Source organism: Pipistrellus hanaki (assembly GCF_964339955.1).
Source record: "Pipistrellus hanaki genome assembly, chromosome: 6".
In the NCBI taxonomy this organism is placed as follows: domain Eukaryota; kingdom Metazoa; phylum Chordata; class Mammalia; order Chiroptera; family Vespertilionidae; genus Pipistrellus; species Pipistrellus hanaki.
The window spans coordinates 21920971-21944157 of record NC_140508.1 but is presented as its reverse complement, the minus strand read 5'-3'; the positions used below and the strand labels follow the sequence as shown (position 1 = coordinate 21944157).

General features: G+C 38.5%; 1 protein-coding gene across 1 annotated transcript in view; it reads left to right on the top strand.

The window, feature by feature from the left end:
- Positions 1-23187, top strand: part of MACROD2 (mono-ADP ribosylhydrolase 2) — a 1842294-nt gene that overhangs the window by 1247609 nt on the left and 571498 nt on the right. The window contains exon 7 of the mRNA XM_084887643.1: positions 16986-17016. Within this exon, the coding sequence (XP_084743769.1) occupies positions 16986-17016 (31 nt within the window). The remainder of the gene's footprint in view (positions 1-16985; positions 17017-23187) is intronic.

The window sequence follows — 23187 nt, the reverse complement described above, 5'->3', positions numbered from 1 at the left end:
TTCTATTAGTACCTGAAGCAAAATTCCAGTCTACAGGAGGATGTGTTCAGAGGCCTTAATTCTGGTCACTGCACAGCATCATGGGAATGGGGTTGGAAGTGGCCCTGAGCTTGCTGTTGCTGAGAATATTCCTGTGCCTCTTGATGTACCTGTGGCTGCATAGGATCTCACCTCCCAACACTCTCCTCTCTGCCGCCTCCTTTGTTCCCAATGCTTGCTCTTTAGGGGGCAAAAAGAACACTTGAAAAGTTTATATGCTAAGTCAGAGGTAATTAGTTTCTCATTATTTTTCCAAAAGTACAACTGCTATGGTAAAAGAGCAGTAAATAATGACAGTTGTTGCTAATAGTTGAAGCATCAAAACACTCTATAATTTTATGTTAGTGAGACAAATGATGACCTGTAGAGTAGAGCTTAAGCAAGCTAAAGGGGATTTAATTTTGCACATGCACCATATTTAAAAAAAAAATTAAATAACAGTAGAAAAGATCAAGAAGGGAAGAAAAGCCTGTCCCTTTAATAGAGTTATCTAATACACTTTATGTGTTGCTTTTCACCATGTCATATCTTGTCAATCAGTCATAATGTAGGAACTAAAATATCAGAGCATATGGGCTAAAAGAGCAAAGCAACAGCACAGTGTAGATTAAAGAAAAGCCTCATCTAAAATTATTTTCATTTTGATTGATTTATCCAGATTCTTGCATTGATTTTCCTAAGTTGTGGGGCCTCTACAGACCAGGCTGTGTTTTCCACCTGGACATTGACAATTCTCTGAGATCTTAGCACAAACACTGCGCCATTTAAATTATTGAGAAAACTCAGCATAAAATTTCAGGCCTCTTAAAGCCTGAAAATGACCTGAGTGAGATGCCCCCTGATCAGTACATTCTTCTGAAAAGCATAGGAATAATTATGTCTAATGACTACGCCAGTGGTTCTGACCTGTGTAATTAAGATCCAAATATAACTCTATGTTCATTTTCTACAACTAAATTACTTATATGGATAAATGACCCATTTATGAAAGCTCATAAAATATCATAGGTGAGCCTTTACATACTTAAAAGACTCCCTAATAAAACCTACCAAAGATATTCATATATGCATTGCTCTAATTTTCCAAAAATATTCCTTAACATAAGTAACTAGGAAAATACTGTATATTCATATTCAAGAGGAGAAAAATAGAATAAAATCCATAATTCTTTGATTTTATTTTAACATATTTGCATTTTTCTTCTATCTTTTTGATTCCTGGATGTGATAGCAGAGTCACTACAACATCAACATAATCTTGTAAGTTGGTGCACTCACTGCGAATGCAAAATGTCATGACATTTCTCATCGAAATATGAAACTTTTCTGTGTGTTTTTATGTCAAGTTTTGCTCTACATCAAAGGTGAATGAAAATAAAGGTTGAATTTCCAGGCTCTTCAGAATTCTGAATGGAAGAACTGGAGTGACCAGACTAAGGGAAGCCAAATACCCGAAACCTCAAGGAAACAGAATAAAGAGAAACTCTTGTCTTTCCTTATTAACTTTTCTGAAGTAGTTGCTTAGGAGCTAAGTCCCATGAGCATAGCCCAATGTGCCACATTAAGGATAACTCCATGTTACTGAATCACAGCAAGGAAAAAGTGGAGGGCAAGATTGTAGAAGAGGAGGAAAAAGCTTAAGAAAGAACATGTATATGTGCTTAGAAAGGGTTGTTAAATATTGGGTTGAGAGTTCAGAGAATATTTAATGGAGATTTAAAAAATATAAATTAATGGTCATTTATGTTTCAATCCAAAGAGAGGACACAATAATTCATATATTTGTGGGGTTTTTTTTATAGTCCTTAATAATCTCTGCCTTTGAATTATGACCAAGTTCTTGGAAGTTTTTCAGATCACTGACTCGTAGCCTTTTTAGAGCATAAGTAGTTCTCAGAAACCATTACATAGGGACTTCCTCTCAACCTAAGTAAAAAAATCCACTTGCAATTTTGACAAGAGGGGACACCTCAGCTTTTGAATTATATAAAAAGTAAAAGAACAAAGAAAAGCACCTGACAAAAGGCATCCAAATTGGAAAAGAAGTAAAGTTATTCTTATTTGCATGAAATTGTACATAAAAAACCCAAACGACTCCATTAAAAAACTAATTGACTTAATAAATGAATTTGGCAATGTAGCAGGATACAAAATGAACACCAAGAAATCCATGGCTTTTCTATACACCAACAGTGAAATTACAGAAACATAGACTAAAAAAGCAATTCCATTTACCAACGCACCAAAAAAATTAAGATACCTAGGAATAAATTTAACTAAGGAAGTAAAGGACCTATTTGAGGAAAACTACACGACACTGAAAAAAGAGATAGAGGAAGATGTTAACAGATGGAAGTACATACCATGTTCATGGATTGGTAGAATCAACATCATCAAAAAGTATACTTCCAAAGCAATCTATAGGTTCAATGCATTCCCCATTAAAATACCAATGGCATATTTCACTGACCTAGAAAGAACTCTCCAAAAGTTCATTTGGAACAATAAAAGACCCCGAATAGCCACAGCAATAATGAGAAAGAAGAGTAAAGTAGGAGGGATCCCAATACCAGACTTCAAGCTGTATTACAAGGCCACTGTTCTCAAAAACAGCCTGGTACTGGCACAAGAACAGACATATAGATCAATGGAATCGAATCGAGAACCCAGATATCAACCCAAATCACTGTGCTCAGTTAATATTTGACAAAGGAGGCACGAATATACAATGGAGTCAAGACAGTCTCTTCAATAAATGGTGTTGGGAAAATTGGACAGATACATGCAAAAGAATGAAACTAGATCACCAACTAACACCATACACAAAAATAAACTCAAAATGGATACAGGACTTAAACATCAGATGGGAAACCATGAAAATACTAGAAGCATCCACAGCAAAATCTCAGACATATGCCATAAGAACTTCTTCATTGATACTGCCCCTGCAGGGGTCCTCAAACTTTTTAAAGTGGGGGCCAGATCACGGTCCCTCAGAGAGCTAGAGGGCCGGACTATATGAACTACTAATTCCTACTGTAACACCTCGGCTGCACTCACTGCCCAAAAAACCTGGCGGGCCGGATCAGACTCCTCTGCGGGCCACATGTGGCCCGCGGGCCGTAGTTTGAAGACCCCTGCCCTAGGGCAATGGAAGCTAAAGAGAAAATAAACAAATGAGACTACATCAAAATAAAAAGCTTTTTTACAGCAAAAGAAACCATCAACAAAACAAGAAAGCCCACTGTGTGTGAGAACATATTTGCAAATGTTACCTCTGATAAAGGTTTAATCTCCAGCATCTACAAACAGCTTATACAACTAAATAAAAGGAAGATGAATGATCCAATTAAAAAATAGGCAATGGACTTAAATAGAAGATTTTCAAAAGAAGACAGAAGGAAGGCCAAAAGGGACATGAAAACATGCTCCGAGAGATGCAAATCAAAACAATGCGGTACCATCTCACACCTGTCAGAATGGCCAACATCAACAAATCAACAAACGACAAGTGTTGGCGAGGATGCGGAAATAAAGGAACCCTCGTGCACTGCAGGTGGGAATGCAGACTGGTGCAACCACTGTCCAGAACAGTGTGGAGTTTCCTCAAAAAACTGAAAATGGAACTCCCATTTGAACCAGTAATCCCACTTCTAGGAATATATCCCAAGAAACTAGGAACACCAATCAGAAAGGATATATGCACCCCTATGTTCATAGCAGCACAATCTACAATAGCTAGAATTTGGAAACAGCCTAGGTGCCCGTCAGCAGATGATTGGATCCAAAAACCATGGTACATCTACACAATGGATATTATGCTGCCATAAAAAGAGAAAGAATTCTCATCATTTGCAGCAACCTGGATGGAATTGGAGAACATCATGCTGAGTGAAATAAGCCAGTCAATAAAAGAGAAACACCACATGACCTCACTCATTTATGGATAATAAAGAATATTATAAACTGATGAACCAAAAGATAGATATAGAGACAGTAAAGCAACAAGTAGACTGTCAAATTACAGCAGGTAGGGTAGGGAGATTTGGGGGTGATAATAGATCAACCAAAGGACTTGTATACATGCATATAAGTACAACCAATGGACACAAAACTCTGGGGAGGGAGGGTATATATGAGAGGGGGGGGCAATGTTAAAATATGTACACAGATAATAATTTAATAAAAAAAAGAAAAGAAGAAGAAAAAAAATAAAATCAATAAAAACATAGCCTCAGATGAGGATTAAAAAAAAAAAAAAAAAAAAAAAAAGCACCTGACGTATTACTCGGCATCTTCCCCATTAGGTAGCATGTTCAAAACTGATGCATATGTACACAACATGTGGTTCAGACAAGCCAATTACCCTAAGGCAAGCAATTACTTGGTATAGTAATTAGAAACATCATTGAGTAGCTAGATCAAGCCTTACCTGAAGTTATACATATCATTGGATTTTTTTACATTAGAAAAGAATATACTTTTATTTTCTTTTGAGTGGCACTTGGAGTTAAATTGCCTATTGTTTGCACCATAAAAAGCTTTATTGTCAACATGAGCAGAGAGATTAGAGTGTGAAAGTTCAGTGAGTAATTCTTTAAACTCTTGCCACTCAGTGATCTTGCATAATCCCAAGATCAGCAGCATTGGCGTTATCTGTGAACTTGTTAAAAATGCAATTGTAATTAAAAATTAAATCCTTCACTTCGTGAAATTAAACTTTCAATGAAATAAAAAATCTACCAGAGCTAGTGGTGGCTAAGAATATTCAAATTTTAAAAAAATTAAATTAAGAATTGGTCCATTCACCTATTCATCCTTTCATCTAGCCTTCCATCTTATCCTCCTTTTACTATCTATGCATCCATCCATCAGTGGGTGACCACCTCATTGCCCCTCTAACAATAATGACAATTTAGTACATACAGTAAGTTTTTACTATTTTTTTAGTGATTCACAGGTGTGTAACCTTCTCAAAAAATTGATTTGTTCATCTCCCAGTGCAGGAACCAATACTGATTATTGCTGTATCCAACAGGTCCTTGAATAATGTTATTACGTTTAACGTAGTTTTATTATAATATTGATGAGCTGCTGTAGGAACTTAACTCTTGTTTATATCAAATAGCCTATGGCAGTTCTTTTACCATAGAGATGTATGGTTTCCCTAGTTGGTGATTTGCTGAAAATCAAAGAACCCAGCTGTGACATGGAATGAGGGCTTACTGTATGTATGGTGAAAGATAGCTGCCTGCTCTCCTCCTTGTGGTTCTGGGATGATTCTGGTTGGATTAATACTGTGATCACTGGGCAATGTGTACAAATAACTCACCTCCTGGGACCTGAGCAGTCAGGCATCTCCTTGCAGACTGATTGCTTCCCCCCCCCCCCCCCCATTTCCATAACAGACTCCAGTTAATAAAACTCTTCACTGTGATTGCTGGCCCACAAAGCATAGCCATTTTGAGGCCATGATTAGTAATCCTTAAACTTGGGAAATATGACTATGATCAATTTCCTTTCCCTCCTTGCTTTTCTTTATTTAGTCACCCCTACAGGGTGAGTCCTTTGCTCACCTCTTCCTTAGTCATTATCCCCTAATTAATTCCCTTGTTAAACATAAAGTGTACATTAGGCTTGACTAATGTTTTCCTTCGTGACTAAGGAAAGAAGAATTTATTACATTTACATATTGACTCAAGCCGCATAATCGCAACACCTTTTATTTAAAGTCTTTATTCTTTAAGAACCACACTGTAGTTCAGGCCCCAAGCAACTGTCAAGAGAGTATCACCTGGCTTCCATCAATAAGAAATGAGGTCGGGCGTTTGCACATATAATTGACTTCAGAAGTGTCTGTACTCATGTGGACACCCATCTCTTTTGGTATGTAATGTTTTCAGCTTCCCACCGTGAAATTATGGAGGGGATGAAATGGAATTGCCCAAGTTGTGGAAAGATCATGCTGACATTTTAAGAGATAAAACAGAGGTGTCAAAAAATCCTCAGGCATAAAACCGACATGTGCTGGTAATCTTGCAATCTGTTCCCTCGGCAAGTAAATGGTCTGAGATAGATTACTTGGCACAGAAAAGAAAGGACCTCCGCTCATGCCAGGGAAAAGAGTCCTTGCTGGATGCAAGGAGGATGAAGCCTGGGCTACAATGGTCTGAAGTAGCAGTGGGGACAGAACAATGTGTTTATAATAGAATAACACAGTGGTTCTCAAAGTGTCCAATCTTCAGTTCCCCTGAATAGAATAGAGCAGTGGTTCCAAAGCATCTTTATCTTCACATAGCTACACTAATCTTTCGTTTGATAGCAAACTTTACACTGCTATGATAGGTGGCTAATGCCTAGAAGCGTTTCATGTTGTGTTATGCTGAAAAAGAATTCTCAATTCTAAAACAAACAAACAAACAAACAAACAAACAAAGAATTCTCAATTATAAGCAGTCCTTTCTCAAGGATTGAGGGTGCTCATGATGGACCTTCCTCTTCTCTTCATCTATCCCCATAGCCCAGTGGTGGCAAACTCAGTCAACAGAGCCAAATATCAACAGTACAATTGAAATTTCTTTTGAGAGCCATTTTTTAAAAACTTAAACTTCTTCTAATGCCACTTCTTCAAATTAGACTCGCCCAGGCGGTGGCATTTTGTGGAAGAGCCACATTCAAGGGGCCAATGAGCTGCATGTGGCTTGAGTGCCGCAGTTTGCCAACCACAGCCTTAGCCCTTGGCTCACTAGATTCTGCAGTGAGAAGAGCTTAGAATTTTGAGTGGGAAGATCAGGGCTTCTGTCTGAGCTTGTTCTCTTAGTCACGGTGTGACTTTAGGGAGATTATTCACTCCATCATCTGGGAAGAAGATGTAATAATAATGCCTCATCTCAGTCTTGTGTGTTTTATGAAAGACAGCGAAGCCCATGAGAAAATGTCCCAGGAGCTTTGGAATTGATCAGGTGATACCTGCATTCTTATGTGTTTCTCCAGCCACAAGAGAAGAACCGGATAGCTGAAGCTTCGGTTTCAGTAAATATTATTGAAAGTGTATGATCTCTACTTTTTAAAAGCTGTTCGGTTCGTTAGCAGATCATTAGTGGTGCTTGGAAGAATATTTGAGACTCAGGTTGGCTAAGAAATGGCTGAGTCACTCAACCATAGTGCCCATCTCACAGACTGAGAAATATCACCTCACCACCCAAGGGGGTCATGGCTTTTTAGCTGCTCCTCTCTGAGACCACCTGTGTTTCTTGTTTTGTGGTTATTTGTTGTTGATGGTTTCCCATAAATGTTTTCTTTGGAAGTCAGACCTTCAACTTTCTAATTAAGGGAGCAATGAAGATGCAAGTGTTAAGGAAGCCAGGGATTGACTGAAAACCAAGAGTAGATAACAACCCTGCTTAGACTTGTTTAGCCAAATTTTACATGCACACTTTTTTATTTATTTGTTTGTTTGTTTGTTTTCTGGGGCCTGGCTTCAGCATGGCCCCAGAAAACCGCCTCCTCCCTACAGGGTTACTCTCTGAATTTCCACCGGTTCTACTTCCTTGGCAGCCTCCCACTGGTTTCTAGCCAGATATTGGTTGCTCACGTTTCTTGTTGTCTTGAGGATGCTGTCCCCTTTTCATGGCTAGACTTGCTTTTTCTTTTTACCAATACTGACTGGAAATGATCCTATGGTCTCTTTCCTCTGAGATTCACCCTAACTTTATTTTATCTTAAATGTTCTGATGGCCAAGGTTAACAACACTATAAATGATCAATTCCCCAAAAGCTGACTCTGAGATGAGGATTTCAGGGAAAAGGGTTTATTGGGAAAAATCCCAGGGGGAAAAAAAAAGTAGGTGAGATGCGAGGAACCGAGACTCCAAGGGATGAGTGGATATGGGATCAAATCCCAGGAGACTACAAATCCAGTGGTGATGTTCACCAGAAAGTGAAGCTCACCTCTCAACACTGTCCCCACCAGGGGAAGGATTCCTGAGTATTGACACCTTGCCACACCCCACCCATGCTCATTGGCTAAAAGCTGCCCTGGGATTTGATTCTGGAACTCCTTGCTGTTGAGTGCACCTGCAAAGCAGGTGCGAGCAACCCCAGGGCAATCCTGTGACAATAGCTGTGTGTGTGTGTGTGGGGGGGTGGGAGGGCACACAGGAATTATAAAGAATAACTCTGACAGTGTCCCTTGCAGCCACACTAAGGAAAGCTCAAGGTCAGTGAGCCCCCTCAGGGCTGCCCTGAAGCCCTGTGCTCTTTCGGGGAGTGCTCTGGTCCCTCAGTCCCTGGAAACAGGGCTCCTCCCTGTTATCTCAGCCCCTCCTTCTGCCAGGCATGCCTCTCCCTGCAGCCAAAGTTAGGCCTTGGCAGTGGTTAAGAGCGGTGAACCTTTCAGTCTCAAGTGGATAATTTACTTCTCAGGGGATCTGAAATGATTGACTGCTACCTCCATTTTCCCTGGACTCTGCAGAGGAAAAGGTCATCTCTGGGCATCCCCTCATGCTCCCGGCCCTCGGTGCCAGGGATGTAAAGTGTACATAATACACATACTTAAGTCAGAGAAAGATGGGGAAGGGATACTTACAAAATTGGAGGCGATTAAGGTTATTGAAAAGACATCATTTCAGGCACATTTTGTTTCAATAGGAGCGTTCATATTGCACTAGTTTGCTGTGATATGAGAATGTTTTTTTATCTGTTTGTTTTTTTAACCATTGCTTCTTCCCTAAGCTTCTGTGTAAAGTGAGTTTATAGATGAAGATATTTTGGGCCAGAATGCACATTCTTTTGGGTTCACAGGTTTATGGTGACCTGTTCTCATTTTCACATATGTGTAGTTTATAGTAAAACATTCCTACCAGTTACATGAGTAAGCTTCAGCAAGGGCAAGCTTCCCCCTTTGCTGGTTCTGGCATTTTGCATCTAATAAATTCACCTTGGAACCAATCCAGCTGTCTTCTTGGAAAATATAAAGTTTGGAAGAGGACTGCTACTATTCATGGCTGTGTAATAGTTTGTTTTATGCTGCATGGAGTTGTAGTTATAAACATGAAAGCAGCTGGCAATAAATGACTTTATGACAGCTATTTCCAAGGTATAATGGAGAAAACAAAACAAAGTGATTGCTTATAATTATTGTGCCTGGGTGAGCTTGCACAGTGCACTCCAAACACATCACTGGCCATTTCCATGTGAGCTTATGCAGTCTTCTTTAATTGACCTTGATCTTTAGATTATTTTGTTTTGGAAATGAGAGATGCACTGGTAGTATTTGCATTTCCAGTGTAATTTGTTAAAGAGACAGTATCTTTTTGTTTTATTCACCCATGTATTAGGGTTGGTAGTAGAATTATTTGTTCTTTTCCACTGTTGAATATGTTTTTGCACTGAAAAAATTTGGAGGATTGGGCAATTTATCAGTATTTTCAAAATTTTAAATGTACATTTTTAACACAATGGTTAAAAAAGTTAATTTTATGTATAGGGATATATCCTAACAGAATATGATAATCATATAAGGGTATAGTCAAGAATGCTTATTACAGAGTTATTTGTTATAGAACAAATTATAATCTATCTACATGGTCATCAATGTGGCAACAGTTAAATAAACATAGCGGAACCATTCCATAGAGTAGTGTATAGACATTAGGAACATGAGATAGATCAATATACTAGTACACGGACACTGCAAAGCTTCAAGTTCTAGTGCATGAGAAAATTGAGTCTCAGAACATAAAACACAATGTATGCTCCAGTTTGTGTAGAAAGAGCTATATTTGACTATGGTTGCATATGCCATAGAAATCAATTGTTAATCAAGTAGTTTGCCAGCTATTGATTGAGTTCCAGGCCCCTTTCCAGGTGCAGGTGGTACAACAATAAATAAGACAGAATTCTTCCTGGGAGTTTGCATACCAGTGGGGGAAACTGAAGTTGAGATGATGAACAAGCAACCATCTGTGTGTTTGTGGTGAGAGGAGTCCTAAATGGATGCCACACAGCCTAAGAGGGTAGAGAGTGATTTGGCTGCAGGCAGGAGAGAGTCTCTCTGAGGAGGGGACACCTGATCAGAGATCTAAAAGGAAGACTGTCAAGCAGAGGGGCAGGAAGGCCAGGGCTCTGAAGCAGGATTGTGCTTTATGTGTTTGAAGAACAAAATGAGGCCAGTGTGGCTAGGACTCTGTAAAAAAGAGAAAAAGTGGAAATGAAGAAAGGCAGAGGGAAGCCATATTATTGGGAACTTGGAGCTTCTGAATTTAAATGTTATTAAAGTGTGATGGGAAGTGATTAGAGGATTGAGATCAACAAAAAGATGCAGTTTTACTCAGCCTTTATAGTGCAAATGCCTGGGGTGGTATGATGCTACCATACTAAAAACCATAATGGCCTGGGAGAAGGTTATGCTAGTTAACTCAGAGGAAGGGAGGGGCATGGCTCTGTCTACACCTGTCCCATTGAATGGTCTGATAATTTATTCATGTCTTATTTGTATAATGAAATACTAAAGGCAAAAATGGGATCAATGATTGCTTACATATAATAATAAAGGAATTTTTTAGTTAGCATTTCTTTCTGTGACTTTGAGCAAGTTAGCTTTCTTTTTAGCTTTACTCTTATTCATGTTAAACAAGGGGGATAATATGTTCTTTATCACAGGATTTTTCATGACAACAAATCAGATAATATACATAGAGCTCTCAGCCAAGTGCTCAGCACAGTGTGGTAATTCAAGAGTGACAGTTATTGTTGTTGTCACACTACCACCTACCACATCCAAACACCATGAGGAATTCAGGGTGCTATAAAATTGCCTGTCTCTTTGTTACCTTAGAGAAGGATATCAGGCAGATTTATAGCACCATAGCTGATTAAGCCATCTGGTCCAACTCTGATCCTTTATAGATGGGGAAACTGAGGCACTGAAGGGAGTATACTATTGGTTGTCATATTTATAGCTAGTGAGTGAACCTGGTCTCGTGCCTTCTAATTCAATATTTTAAAAAAAATCAATGCTGTTTTTAATTTGATCATTTTTAAAAATTTAATATTATTTATTGCATAAGTATTTATTTAATTTTAAGCATTTTAATTCCACCTTAAAACTATCTGATATTGTAATAGACTTTTTAAGCATTTTTATTTTGAAAGAAAACTTCATAGTGCCACCCTACATGGGAAACCATTATCCTTGTTGTAATACATTATAATAACACAGTTTTAGAATATTGGTATTATCACTCATAGCCATGCTGTGTAACAAGCATACCTCCAGAACTTAGTGAGATACAGTAATAAGCATGTCTTCCTTGCTGCATGCCAGTGGGTTGGTTGGCTGGTTTCAGTTGGTCTGCTCTACCTGCCTCTGAGCATCTCTGGACCAGTAGCTATATGAAGCATGTTCTACTCATGAGTTTCCTCCAAAGGCAAGAGTACAAGCCTGAATGTCATGTCTATAATTATCCAATTGGCCAAACTACATCATATCCATCATCAGTGGGACAAGGAAACTGCATCCTCTCTTATGCAATATCACATAGCAAAGGGTTAGGTGAAAAGAGGTGAAGACTTGGGGAAAATAATGTAGTATGTCAAAATAATATGTATGTATTACATTGAATTGGACAAAGCATACTCTTAGAGTTAGGCATATCACACTTTGAGAAATATTCAACTACTCTGCATTCTGGATAAGGGAAATATGGCACAGCCCACTATGCTGATAATCAAACATCTAAAGACAAAGGATGGTATCCTGAATATTACTGATGCCAATTTTCTCATACTCTAACTTATTGGAAATCTGAGATATTTTATAGTCCAGCATAGCTGTGATGAGGTTCGCTTGTTGTCATTTTTAGACAATTGACCCCTGTGTCTGATTTTCAACCAAAATATTAACCAAGTGGGGCCATTTGAGGAGGAGGTGTGTGTCTTGGGTGCTGTCTGAAAAAAATGTACTGGCAATGAAGAAGGAATCAGCTTCAACTTTAGAGAGAGGGTCATGCTAGAGGCTTGGAAGGAAAGTTCAGAGTTAACAGTGAGGCATTCCTGAAGGACTGGGCCATCACCACCATTCCTGAGAGCACAGGATAGAACTCTGGAAAATTTCGATCAATGATTCTGCTTTGAAATGGGATTCAGAAATACTGCACTCTGAATGTGAGGAATTTTTAGGGATATTTAACCAATTTATCTCTGTTTTATATATGCAGTAAGATGTGACTTTAAAAATTATGTAAGTAAATCCAAAATATCAATTTTAGTAAGGACACACTAAAAATTCTAAAGGATAAGAAAACATTTATTATATTTAACTTATAAAACTTCAAGAAAATAATGTGGTTTTTTTGTTTTGGCAATCAAGAGCTTCTTCAATTTAGTGAAATGTGATATATATTATAATTAAAATCGCTTAAATAAAATATACATAGATAGCATGCTTTTGCTTTTAAGTAATGGAAGATCTAACTAAAACTGGCTACACAACAAAGAAGTTTTGGCTTAGCAATTGAAAGATTCTAGAAGTTGGGACCACTTTACAGTTAGTTTATAACAACAGCTCAATGATGTCAGAATTCCCCATCTCTCTATTCTAGTGGCTAAGTGGAATGTGTGTTGCTTACTTAGGTCAATCAGCACATTTCCTATGAACTTGAGGGTGGAGTCAGTCCTACTCAGATCACAAGTCTGCTGCATAAGCAATGGGTGGATGGTAATGACCATGGGTGAGGAGGAAAGGGAGAAATTCCCACTTTGCAGGAATGTATGGACCTAGAATACAGGGTCACAGAAAAACAAGTAAAGGCCATGCTGTTGGATTGCCTTGGTTTTGAGGAACTGTTAAGATCAAGACAAAGAGGCTGAAGGATATCTTCCTTGCCCTCAAATTACTGAAATGGGATAAGTGGAGACAGGCATGAAAGTGGATGGGAGACATAGTATACAGCCTAAAGGATTTGTGTTTTTACTTGGAATGCACATGCTGGAATAAGGAAACATTTTCCCAATCTGTAACTTCACAAAAGAAAAATCCTTTTTCACTCTTTAAGTCAAATGTTTTGTCCCCCCAAGAGAGAAAATGCATACTGATTTTGGGGGAAAATCGGGTAACAACCAAGTGCTACCAAGCAGGTTTCTGATGGCTATATGCTCAGACTCGCTTAGTACAGAGACTGCTTGCTTTTTGGTCTTGCTGGAAGAAGAATCTAGAGCCTTATAAATTAAGTTGCTGATGTCATTCTCCAGGTCCTACAGGTGACTGCTGATATCTGTACACTTAATACAGGCAAAACTGGCTGAGTATTTGTACAATCTATCATTCTTCTGCAGGAGAGAACTTTTGTGGGAGGTTCTAAGTATAGTTTTAAAATAAAGAAATCTCATGCTACACACTCCTGGTGGCTCCATCAGAAATCTATTATGACCAAGAGCACAGACTGTGTGCCATAAAATGAGCTTAGTTGCTCATTCTTTTTTAGCCTCAATCTTTCTCTCTTTCTCCCTTGAGTAATAACAAATGATTAATGAAGGACATTTAGTTTGGATGAATTATATGTAAAGTTGTTTTACACAAAATATTTTCCATGATATTGTATTTCCACCTCTGCTTCATCTCTGCCTTTTTGTTTGAATTAATTCAATACTATTACCAACGTTATCCTCCATTAAACATCTGTTTGCCTTCATATTCAAGGCAACAGTGTCATTTTCAGATGAAGCTATTTGTCCTTGTTAAAATAGACAAGGCAGTTGGTACATTCAGACTCAATTTTTAAGTTGCATGATTGATTCCAAGACAGAGCTGAGAGCTGAGGCAAAGTTGCCATTAATTGTTCAGTGTGTGCTCTCTTCTGATAGGTCTGAGGGTAGAACAATTCATAAGACTGAGCCTAACAGGGAAGTAGAAGGGTGTTAACTCAAGTTATTTCCCCAAGAAGCCGATTCTGAGACAGTTTAGAGTACAGGATGGTTATTAAGGTGTGCCCTTGGGATCCATACCTGGAGAAGAGAAGGGGAGGAAGCAAGAGTGTGCACAGGGAAGCAGGCAGGGCCCATCACTGAAATGTGCCAAGATGAGCCAAAACGTTTATCTTCTGAATTGATTAGTTATTGGAGATGGATTGTTTTGGGAAGGAACATGACCTTGAGTGACCTTTAAATCTCAGGAAATGTTTGAAAAGGCCATCCCTGATGGCACTGCTAGGGTCTAGGCTCTAGATTAGAGGGACGTGGTCCTCAATCTGTGGTGACTTTGCCCCTTGGGGGACATTTAACAATGTCTGTAAATATTTTTGCTTGTCATGAGTGGGGCATGCTACTGGCACCAAATGGATAGAATCTAAAGATGCTGCTAAACATCTCAAAAAGCACAAGACAGCCTCCAACCATAAATACTTATCTGTTCCAAAATATCAGTTATGCCAAGGATGGGAAGCCTTGCTCTAGGCAGTGTTTCCCAAACTTTTGACATATGTGTACCCTTCTATAATGTTCGTAAACCTGAGTACCCCTCATACTCATAAGAACGTAGAATTAGGCGCAGCTAAGCACAGTGCAGTGCATATCACCACCAAACTCCGGTGCAACGCATACCCCCACCAAACTCTTCCCGTACCCCTGGGGGTACGCGTACCACACTTTGGGAAACACTGCTCTAGGGCAACACATTCCACCATGAAGTGGAGTCTGGCAGGCATCACATGTCCACCATAGGAATTCACATTAATCAAGATTACTTGTCAGACAGATACTCCATATTGCTCCCTCATCTGAATTCTCCCATAGACCCTCATACTCATGAACTGAAAGGGTGCCCAGGTGGGAGGGAAAGTGCACTTGCTGAGAACAGTGTAGTATCTTCTAACTCTCGTTTGATGGCTCCAGGCAGCAGTTCTGAGACCTATCTCTTTCTGTACTGCAAGCACAAGATGGGTGATATTTTTGTGTTTAGTTCCCTCCCATGAAATTCCTGAGCATGAGCACCAAAACTCACCTCTCTACTTCATTTAAAAGACACATTGGAACCTGAGTGAGCTTAGCACACATTCAAGAGATGACCCTAACTCCTCCCTACTTTATATTTTTAAGTAGGCTATTTTGTTTCTCTGAACACTCATGGTTAGTAACAATTTGCTTACAGTAGCTTGCAGGTGATTTTTCACTGAGAATAAAACGTGTTGATAGTCCTGGTGAACGCCTGTAAAGAGACATAAACATTTTCAGGGGCATTCACTTCATACCCTCTTTTCCTGGTTCTAATTCATTGAATGGATTGAGTCATTCAAGAACATTCTTCAGATTTTATTGGCACTTCAAAAAATCAAGGACTCAAAGAATTAGCTCTTTAATTCATTCTAAAATAGCTCCCACATCATTCCATACACTATCTTATTTTCTTGATAGAAATATAAGTATGTACTAGTAAAGAAACAGGGGGAAAAAACAACCCTGTAATTTTTCAGTCACATAGGTTAACTTAACAGAGTCAATTATTATTCTCTCTAAAACAAAATCATGCACATTGTGTCTTTTAAAATAGAGCATCAATGAAAAGAGAATAAGCATACATCCTCTAAAAATATTAAGGAAAATATAATGTAGTATATATGTAACTAAAAAATATAAAAAACAACAACAGATGTTTCATTATTATGGAGCTCAATAATAATGCTGATTATTGCAGTCAACAGCAACTGCAGTATTAGATTTTGTTATTAATTCCCACAGCACATTTCTATATAATGGATGTTATCATCTTTAATTTCAGTTGAAAATAGAAAGCCCAGAGGATGAAAACAGCTTGATTAACTTCACACAAAGGTACACTGACAGAGGAATTTGCCATGCTCAGGTCACATTCTACTGTTAGAAAGTCTAATTTAGAGGGCTGCTTAAAAATTTTCCATAGACAGCCTGGCTTAAATAAGGGATATTTATTTCCCACAGTTCTAGAGGCTGGGAAGTACAAGATCAAGGTGCCAGACAATCTGGTGTTTGGTGAGGGAGGGTCTCCTGCTCCTGGTTTGCAGACCGCCTTCTTCACATTATATCATATGTATCATCATGTGATGAAAAGCTTGGGATGCTACACAAGCACTAACCCCACCATGAGGCTCCTCTCCTATAACCTAATTTGGAAAAATATTTAGTCCTTGGCATATGGTACAAGCAGTGGTATGCCAGTAAAAGTTTAAAAACTGACTTAAAAAATGAGTATGTGTGTATATAATTTTATTTTTTAAATTTTACTGATAAAAAGAATGTGTATCACATGAGTATAAGAATAAATTATGTGTAATACATTTAATTATACATTTTGTATAGTTTATTGATTCTTCAATAATACTTTTATTAAATTTTATCAAAATTTTGTACCTATAGCCAACCGATAATTTCAATTGACCCACAAAGTATAGTCCAACATGAAAGTTGATTGATATTTTCAGATTGTAAGCCATCAGCATATCACTTAATAGGGAGCAGGGTCACAATGCTCAGTAGCACACCATTACCTAGTACTTCCACCATTCACATAGGATGGGCATAGTAATCTTAAGAGCAGGGGCAATAGTAAGATGTGCCAAAGTAAGAAGTGATGAGATGATTTCTGAGTCTTTTTTGGATATAATTTATTTCATGAACAGTTTATGTAATTTAATTTCTCATTAATAACTGTGTTTAGCAATTGGTTCACAAGATTACTGAAAATTCAACAGTTGGCTCTTGTGAGCTGAGATGAATGCTGTGGTAAGAAAAAGTTTTCAGTGAACCTAATGTGCCTGTTTCCATGTCTCCTACCTGAACTGAGGGGGTGTCAGCACCTTGAGTCTGTGAGGGCATCCCTTTATCAAGCAACAGAGAATTTGAAATAAATGGTGTTGGGATTGGGCAGAGCTGTATCTTTAAAATTTACCACTATTTTTTTTGTGGTTTATTCACAGGCATTCCCCTGCATTTCAACAGGCATTTATGGTAAGTGATCTAGCTTTTGATACTGTTTCTATTTCTTTATTTTCTCGTTAAAGGTGAGATTAACAGAAAAAATAAGAGATTCTTGATGGGTATAGTTTGCTGTGATATAAAGAGACTCAAAATGAAGGGCAAATCTCACTGAGGAATCTTGAGAGGCTATTTATCTGTCCTATTGTGCTCTTGAATGTTGTGTTAGATACCCTATGTAATGATTACATAAACTGTGGCTCAATGTCTTTTGTTAAACAAAACATTTTTCTATAATAGGATTTGACCTCTGAAAATGTTTTCTTATCTTTTCAATAAAGTCAGGATTTTCTCTTAGATGAATCATAGTGCCTATACAACCTTGCATTATCATTATTTTGTTGTGAATTGCAAAATAACAGACATTAAAAGGCAAATACCTGCATATATCTGTATATTTATATTTTAAAAATCCAAAGAGGTGACTGTTAATAAAAAATAACAGCTTTAATAAACTGCAGATAAATTGTTTTGGTATTGATGGGTTGTTTTAAGTAGTGACTGCTTCACTTACAGGTAGAAGCATCTGTGTTTATACCATTTGTTCTCACTCGCCTAAAGCTCTCAAATATCCTTCCACTACACTGATGTTTTCCTAATTGTTTTTCTCAGCTTGTTAATAAATCTGGCTTACAATTTTAAGGTAAAATGGGGTTTATTTATCATTGTAGGGTTTTCAGATCAAGCAGAATAGATTACCACTTTTCTGAGCTCAAGCTTCTTAGAAGGAGACTCTTATCTGGGAAATAAAATGAGTACAAATATAAAGAAATAGTTTAAATTCATTACTATAGGAATGGGATGCCTAGATTTAAGTCAGAGCTGGGAGACTTAATTCTTCTTAATCTGGTATTTCTTTTGAAGATTTCAGTGAGAATAAAATGGAAACTGTTGGCCTGAATTAAGCTGAATGGGGGAGGGTTTGGTCACACTATTTAATAATTTAAGGCATGCCTTCCCCCCCCCCCCCCCCCCCCCCGGTCTGTATTTCACTGCAGACTGAGTTTGTGCAGACTGAGTTTGTGCAGACTGAGTTTGTGCAGACTGAGTTTGTGGAAGCCCAATGTGGGAGCATTATTCCCATTATGGCCATTCTTTCTGCCTCACAGTTAGAACTCCTAAATACTTGCTTAACGGAAGGAAAGAAGCATTATGTGTAAAGGTCTATCTGATCAAGACCCAACATCTTCATTTCACCTTATCTATAGTCAAATCTGACTCCATTGCAGAAATGTTTCTCATTTTGAGAATGTTCTTCACAACAATCTTGATTTTCCTTGACAAAAACAAACAAAAGTCAAACTACCAAAAACAATAATATGTACATCATTTTCTATTTTTATTACCTATCCAATTCTTGATGTCTGTTTCATCTTTGAGAATCTCTCACAACGTGCAAGAAATTTCAAAAGGTAAAGTGGCAGAACAAGAAAATAGGAAAATAAAAAAAATAAAAAATGGGGAAGGACATGAACCTTAGAGGCTCAAAAGAGAATATTAAGAACTAAACCAAATCTAGCATGGCTTTTGTTTCATTTTAATCCCTAAATGAAAGGGGTTCCTTCTTTGGTTAGCCCCAGAGTTTATTTTTAATTCCACGAGATCCTGTTCTACTAACTTTCCGATTACTTCAGTTCTCTTTAGTTTGTGGACATGATAGCATTTTTGCAAGCTGAAAAGTATTTCCTCTGCACCTTGCGAAGATTCTAGATTTCCTTCTGGCACCACATACTGCAGAGCAGCTCTTATGTAGAACTCCTGTTTTGTCTCCATTATCCAGATCAGCTTCACTTTTATTTTTACTTATTAGGATTTTGAATAATATTTATTTAAAGAAAGTAGTCCATAGTATACGTAGGCTTTGGCAAAAGTAGGATTGCAGTTTTTATATGGAAAATAATAAAATAATTTTAAAATACTACTACAAGAATGAACTCTGTTTCGCATACTCACAACTGCAAACCTACTATATACCGCATTTTCTTTATCCAATTATCATCAAGTTGTACACTTGAAACCTATATAATCTTATTAAATATTGTCACCCCCAAATTTTTAATTTAATTTTTTTAACTGAATGTAGTCCACAGCTAAAAAGAAAATTTCTGAAAAGCAAGCAAACAAAAAATTCCCAACACTTTGTTAGTCATGATGGGATGGATTTAGAGCAAATATTCGGAAAAGTCTCCTGGTTCCAGCCCTTCTTCCACAATCTAAGGCTCGCTAGATTAATTTTTGAAAAACACTGCTTGGTGCATGTTTTCCATCTCCTCAGAAGAATTTGATTATATTCCATTACTTTCTGGTGAATGTTCACTCGTTCTAGACAAACAATGGGCATTTTTGTGTATCAGTACTCTCAAATTTTATGAAGTGGGAAAATGAAATCTCCTCTCCAGGATGTAGATTGGAATGCCAAAAATTTTATATGTATTCCTGCTTTGCATTTTTAAAAAGGGTATTTAGTTTGTATAATTTTATCATATATTTGGCCATATAAATTATTATTCCCTCAAACATTTTCAGGACAATGTTTTCTCCATAATATAGTTTATGTGTTTGTTTTTTTAATTGTCACCTGAGGATATCATTCCATTGATTTTAGAGAGAGAGTGAAAGAGAGAGGGACAGACAGAGGGAAACGTCAGTGTGAGAGAAACATGATTGGTTGCTTCATGCAGGCACCTCTACCAGGGCCTGGGCCAGGGAGGACCCTGAAACTGAGGTACATTCCCTTGACTGGAATTGAATCTGGGACCCTTTCATTTGCAGGCTGATACTCTATGTACTGAGCCAAACTGGCCATAGCCATAATATAGTTTGAAATATTTCTTGGCATCCACTCTTTGAGTATACCCACAGATGAGCTGTTATCCACAGATGAGCTGATAAATTGCAGAACATGGCATATACAACCCTAAATCTCTTCTTATCTCACTCACACACTCATGCACCAAACTCACACATACTATTACCGCCACCACTTTATTCTGATCTGTACTCCAGCTCCCAAACAAAAACACATCATACGTGCTTATACAGATTGAACCTTGATATCTGAGAGGTCTTCCTTGAATGTACCAACTTTTGGTGGTCATTATAACACTGGAAATCTTTCAGCATTTGTAATTTGTACAATTGATAACTGCTCCCTCATATTGCTCCATAGCATTCTGTTTATATATCCTGTTTTCACAGCCAATTTGGATTCTTGAATCAGCAGAGATTCACTTGTGCATATTTTGTGCCTAGCATTGTGGCCCTAGCAGAAGCTCAGCAAATATTTGTTGTTTTAGGACAAAAGTAATGATTATAACCCGATTGTTAGCTAACTAAATATACACTGATGAACAAGACAGATCCAGAGACATGGAAGCATGGCACAGACTGATGCATTCCAGAGGGAAGGCTGGGGATTAACCCAGGGAACTTATATGCATATATGCATAGCCCATGGACACAGACAATAGTGTGGTGATGGCCTGGGAGGGGTGTAGGATAGAGAGGATCAATGGGATAAAAAGAGGGAGATCTGTAATACTTTTAACAATAAGGATAAATTTTTAAAAAATAATGATTCATTGACAAAATAACAGGTAGAGAAAGCTACCAGTTAGTATCTCCTTAACGGGCCAATGTGTCTATTTTAGAAAAAGACAAACAAACAAAACAAAAAAACACAAGTGTACTTCTTCAAAAAATCCTCAAACTGGAAATGGTATGTAGGCATGGCAGTATTCACCTGGACAAGATAAAAACCTGAGAACTTGTGAGCCAAGTGAATACAGCATTTAAGGTCATTTAAGAAAGCTTTGCTGTTTCTTACAGCCCACAGGCGGATGGGCAGTCAGGGAGGTACATGGTGTCCTGAGGCCCCTCCTGACCCTCCTCATGCCAGCCCACCTCCCCACCTGCTGTCATTTCTCAGACACTATTTGCTTTGGATTCACCTTCCCTTTTAGGTCTATAACCCACTAACCCAATGTAATTGTAGTTCTCCTATAACAACATTTTAACTGTGGTGGTGTCATCTTTTGAAGGTGTTTGTTCATTTAATTGCCAACACGATCTTATGCCAGGGCAGTTTCAAGAGGAAACATTCCCATTTCATGGAAACTCCGGCACCATCCCCAGAGTCAAAGCATGACCGGAGGATCAGGCGCACACCAGCCCTTTGGGGGTGCTGGTGACTAGGATGGAAGCCAGTTTCTCGCCCAGCCTCTCCCGCCTTCCTCAACCTGTGGAAGACTAGACCTGAGGGCAGCAAAAGCAGCTGTGCCTTCTTGCAAGACAGAGACAGAGGAATATCTGCCTGGAGACTCCACTGGGTTTAAGGGAGAAACACAATAGGAGCAGGTGTGCCCACTTTGAAGTTCCCCAGAGCAGGATCCTGGCTTTTCATTCAACTTGCAGCTACAGCCTCTGCTGCTGCGCCAGAGTAATGTTTCCAGGATGGGTCCACAGGGCAGCCGACCGCCTGCTTGCACTCAGGACGAAAAGCCACGTTTGGTAAAATACCAAAGAGAGGCCTGTGCTACTTTGGGAAAAATAGATCCAGATGAGGCTTAAAGGGGCTCTTAACTCCCAGATTCCTGTTAAAGACTTGGATGGGCCGCTAAGCCAGTCTCCCAGGGAGAGGCCTGAACTTCGCTGATGGACATTTCAGATCCTGTGTGTGCCTCTGCCCTCTGAGCCAGGATTGGACACCGTGGTGCTAATAAGTGTAACAAAGGAGGCTAGACGTGATGCATCGGAATGGAATTTTTACAGAGAAGTGCACAGCAAAAATAAGTTCAGTCCGTTTTATGAGAGTCCATATAGTTCACAGAAATGAAGCCCAGGTGGAAAAGCGTGTCCCTAGAGTAGCTGGGGAAATATTCTCTATGGAGGAAATGAGAAATCTTGAATCTTGCTTTCCAGGTATGAGGCAGAGTTCTCAGAGAAGAACAAATTTCAGACATTGAGATATTGGCTGGAAATTTGCAGGAAAAAAAATTAAGTACAGCATAACCCAGGTGAATTCAGCTCCCATATTCATTCATTCCATTTCTGTTATCAACATGGAAGGCATGTTTCTATGAAGTCACTTAGTACCCCTCTGCTTTCTATGAAATGCTGCCAGGACATAGCTTTCTCATGGACTCCCTCATTTGCATTCAGGTTTTCTCTTCTGCTTCTAACCGGTAAAAAGGAGACCAACGCGATGTTTTGTTAACCTTATACCTACTTGGCCAATATTTTTATCACTACATCTGTCTAAATTCACAGACATGACTTGGAAAGAAACCAACGCATTCTCCAACGGCAATGCTGAGGGCATGCCCCGTGTGAGCTTTAAACACTGACAGATTTCAGAGGGTGTGACAACTATTGCCGTGCAATTCTGGGCTCGCTGGAAGACTTACCTTATGTAATACATTTGGAAACCAGAGCGAAATCGACAAAAATGTGTGCCCCTCTCTTTCATCCCCCTGACAGCTCTCCCCTCCCTCTTGCTTTCTTCTCTTCCCTTTGATATTTCCATTTGCTTTGAAAACTTCCTTTCAGGTGGTCTAATGATGGCTCTTTTTTTTTTTTCTCTCATAAATTCCCTTCTCTGACATTCTTCTTTTTTTTTTTTTTTTTTTTTTTTTTTGCCCTGATCATGTTATTCCCACTATATGAAGCATTATTGTTCTTGGCAATCCCTGAGTTAATTGCTGGCTTTGAAAGCAAAGAAACATTAGAATGAGTGTAAACTTATTACTCTTTGGGAAAATACAGTGCTAGGACCAAAGCCATTACAGTTATATCATATTTGAATATTGTTTTAAAAGCTGATCCTGCTGAAACACACATGTGTAGCTTCCCCCATTATCAACACCAGGCACCAAAGTTGTGTATTTGTTATAAAAGATGAACTTACATTAACATACCATAATCACTCAGAGTCTATAGTCTACCTTAGGGTTTGCTCTCCGTATAAATTCTATGGGTAATGACATGTATGTGCCATTATAATATACAAAGTATTTTCACCATCCTAAAAATCCTCTACATTGCCTATTCATCTCTCACCTATCCAACCCCTGGCAAACATGGATATTTTTATGTCTTTATGGTTTTGACTTTTGTATAATGTCAGATGGTTGAAATCACAGTCTT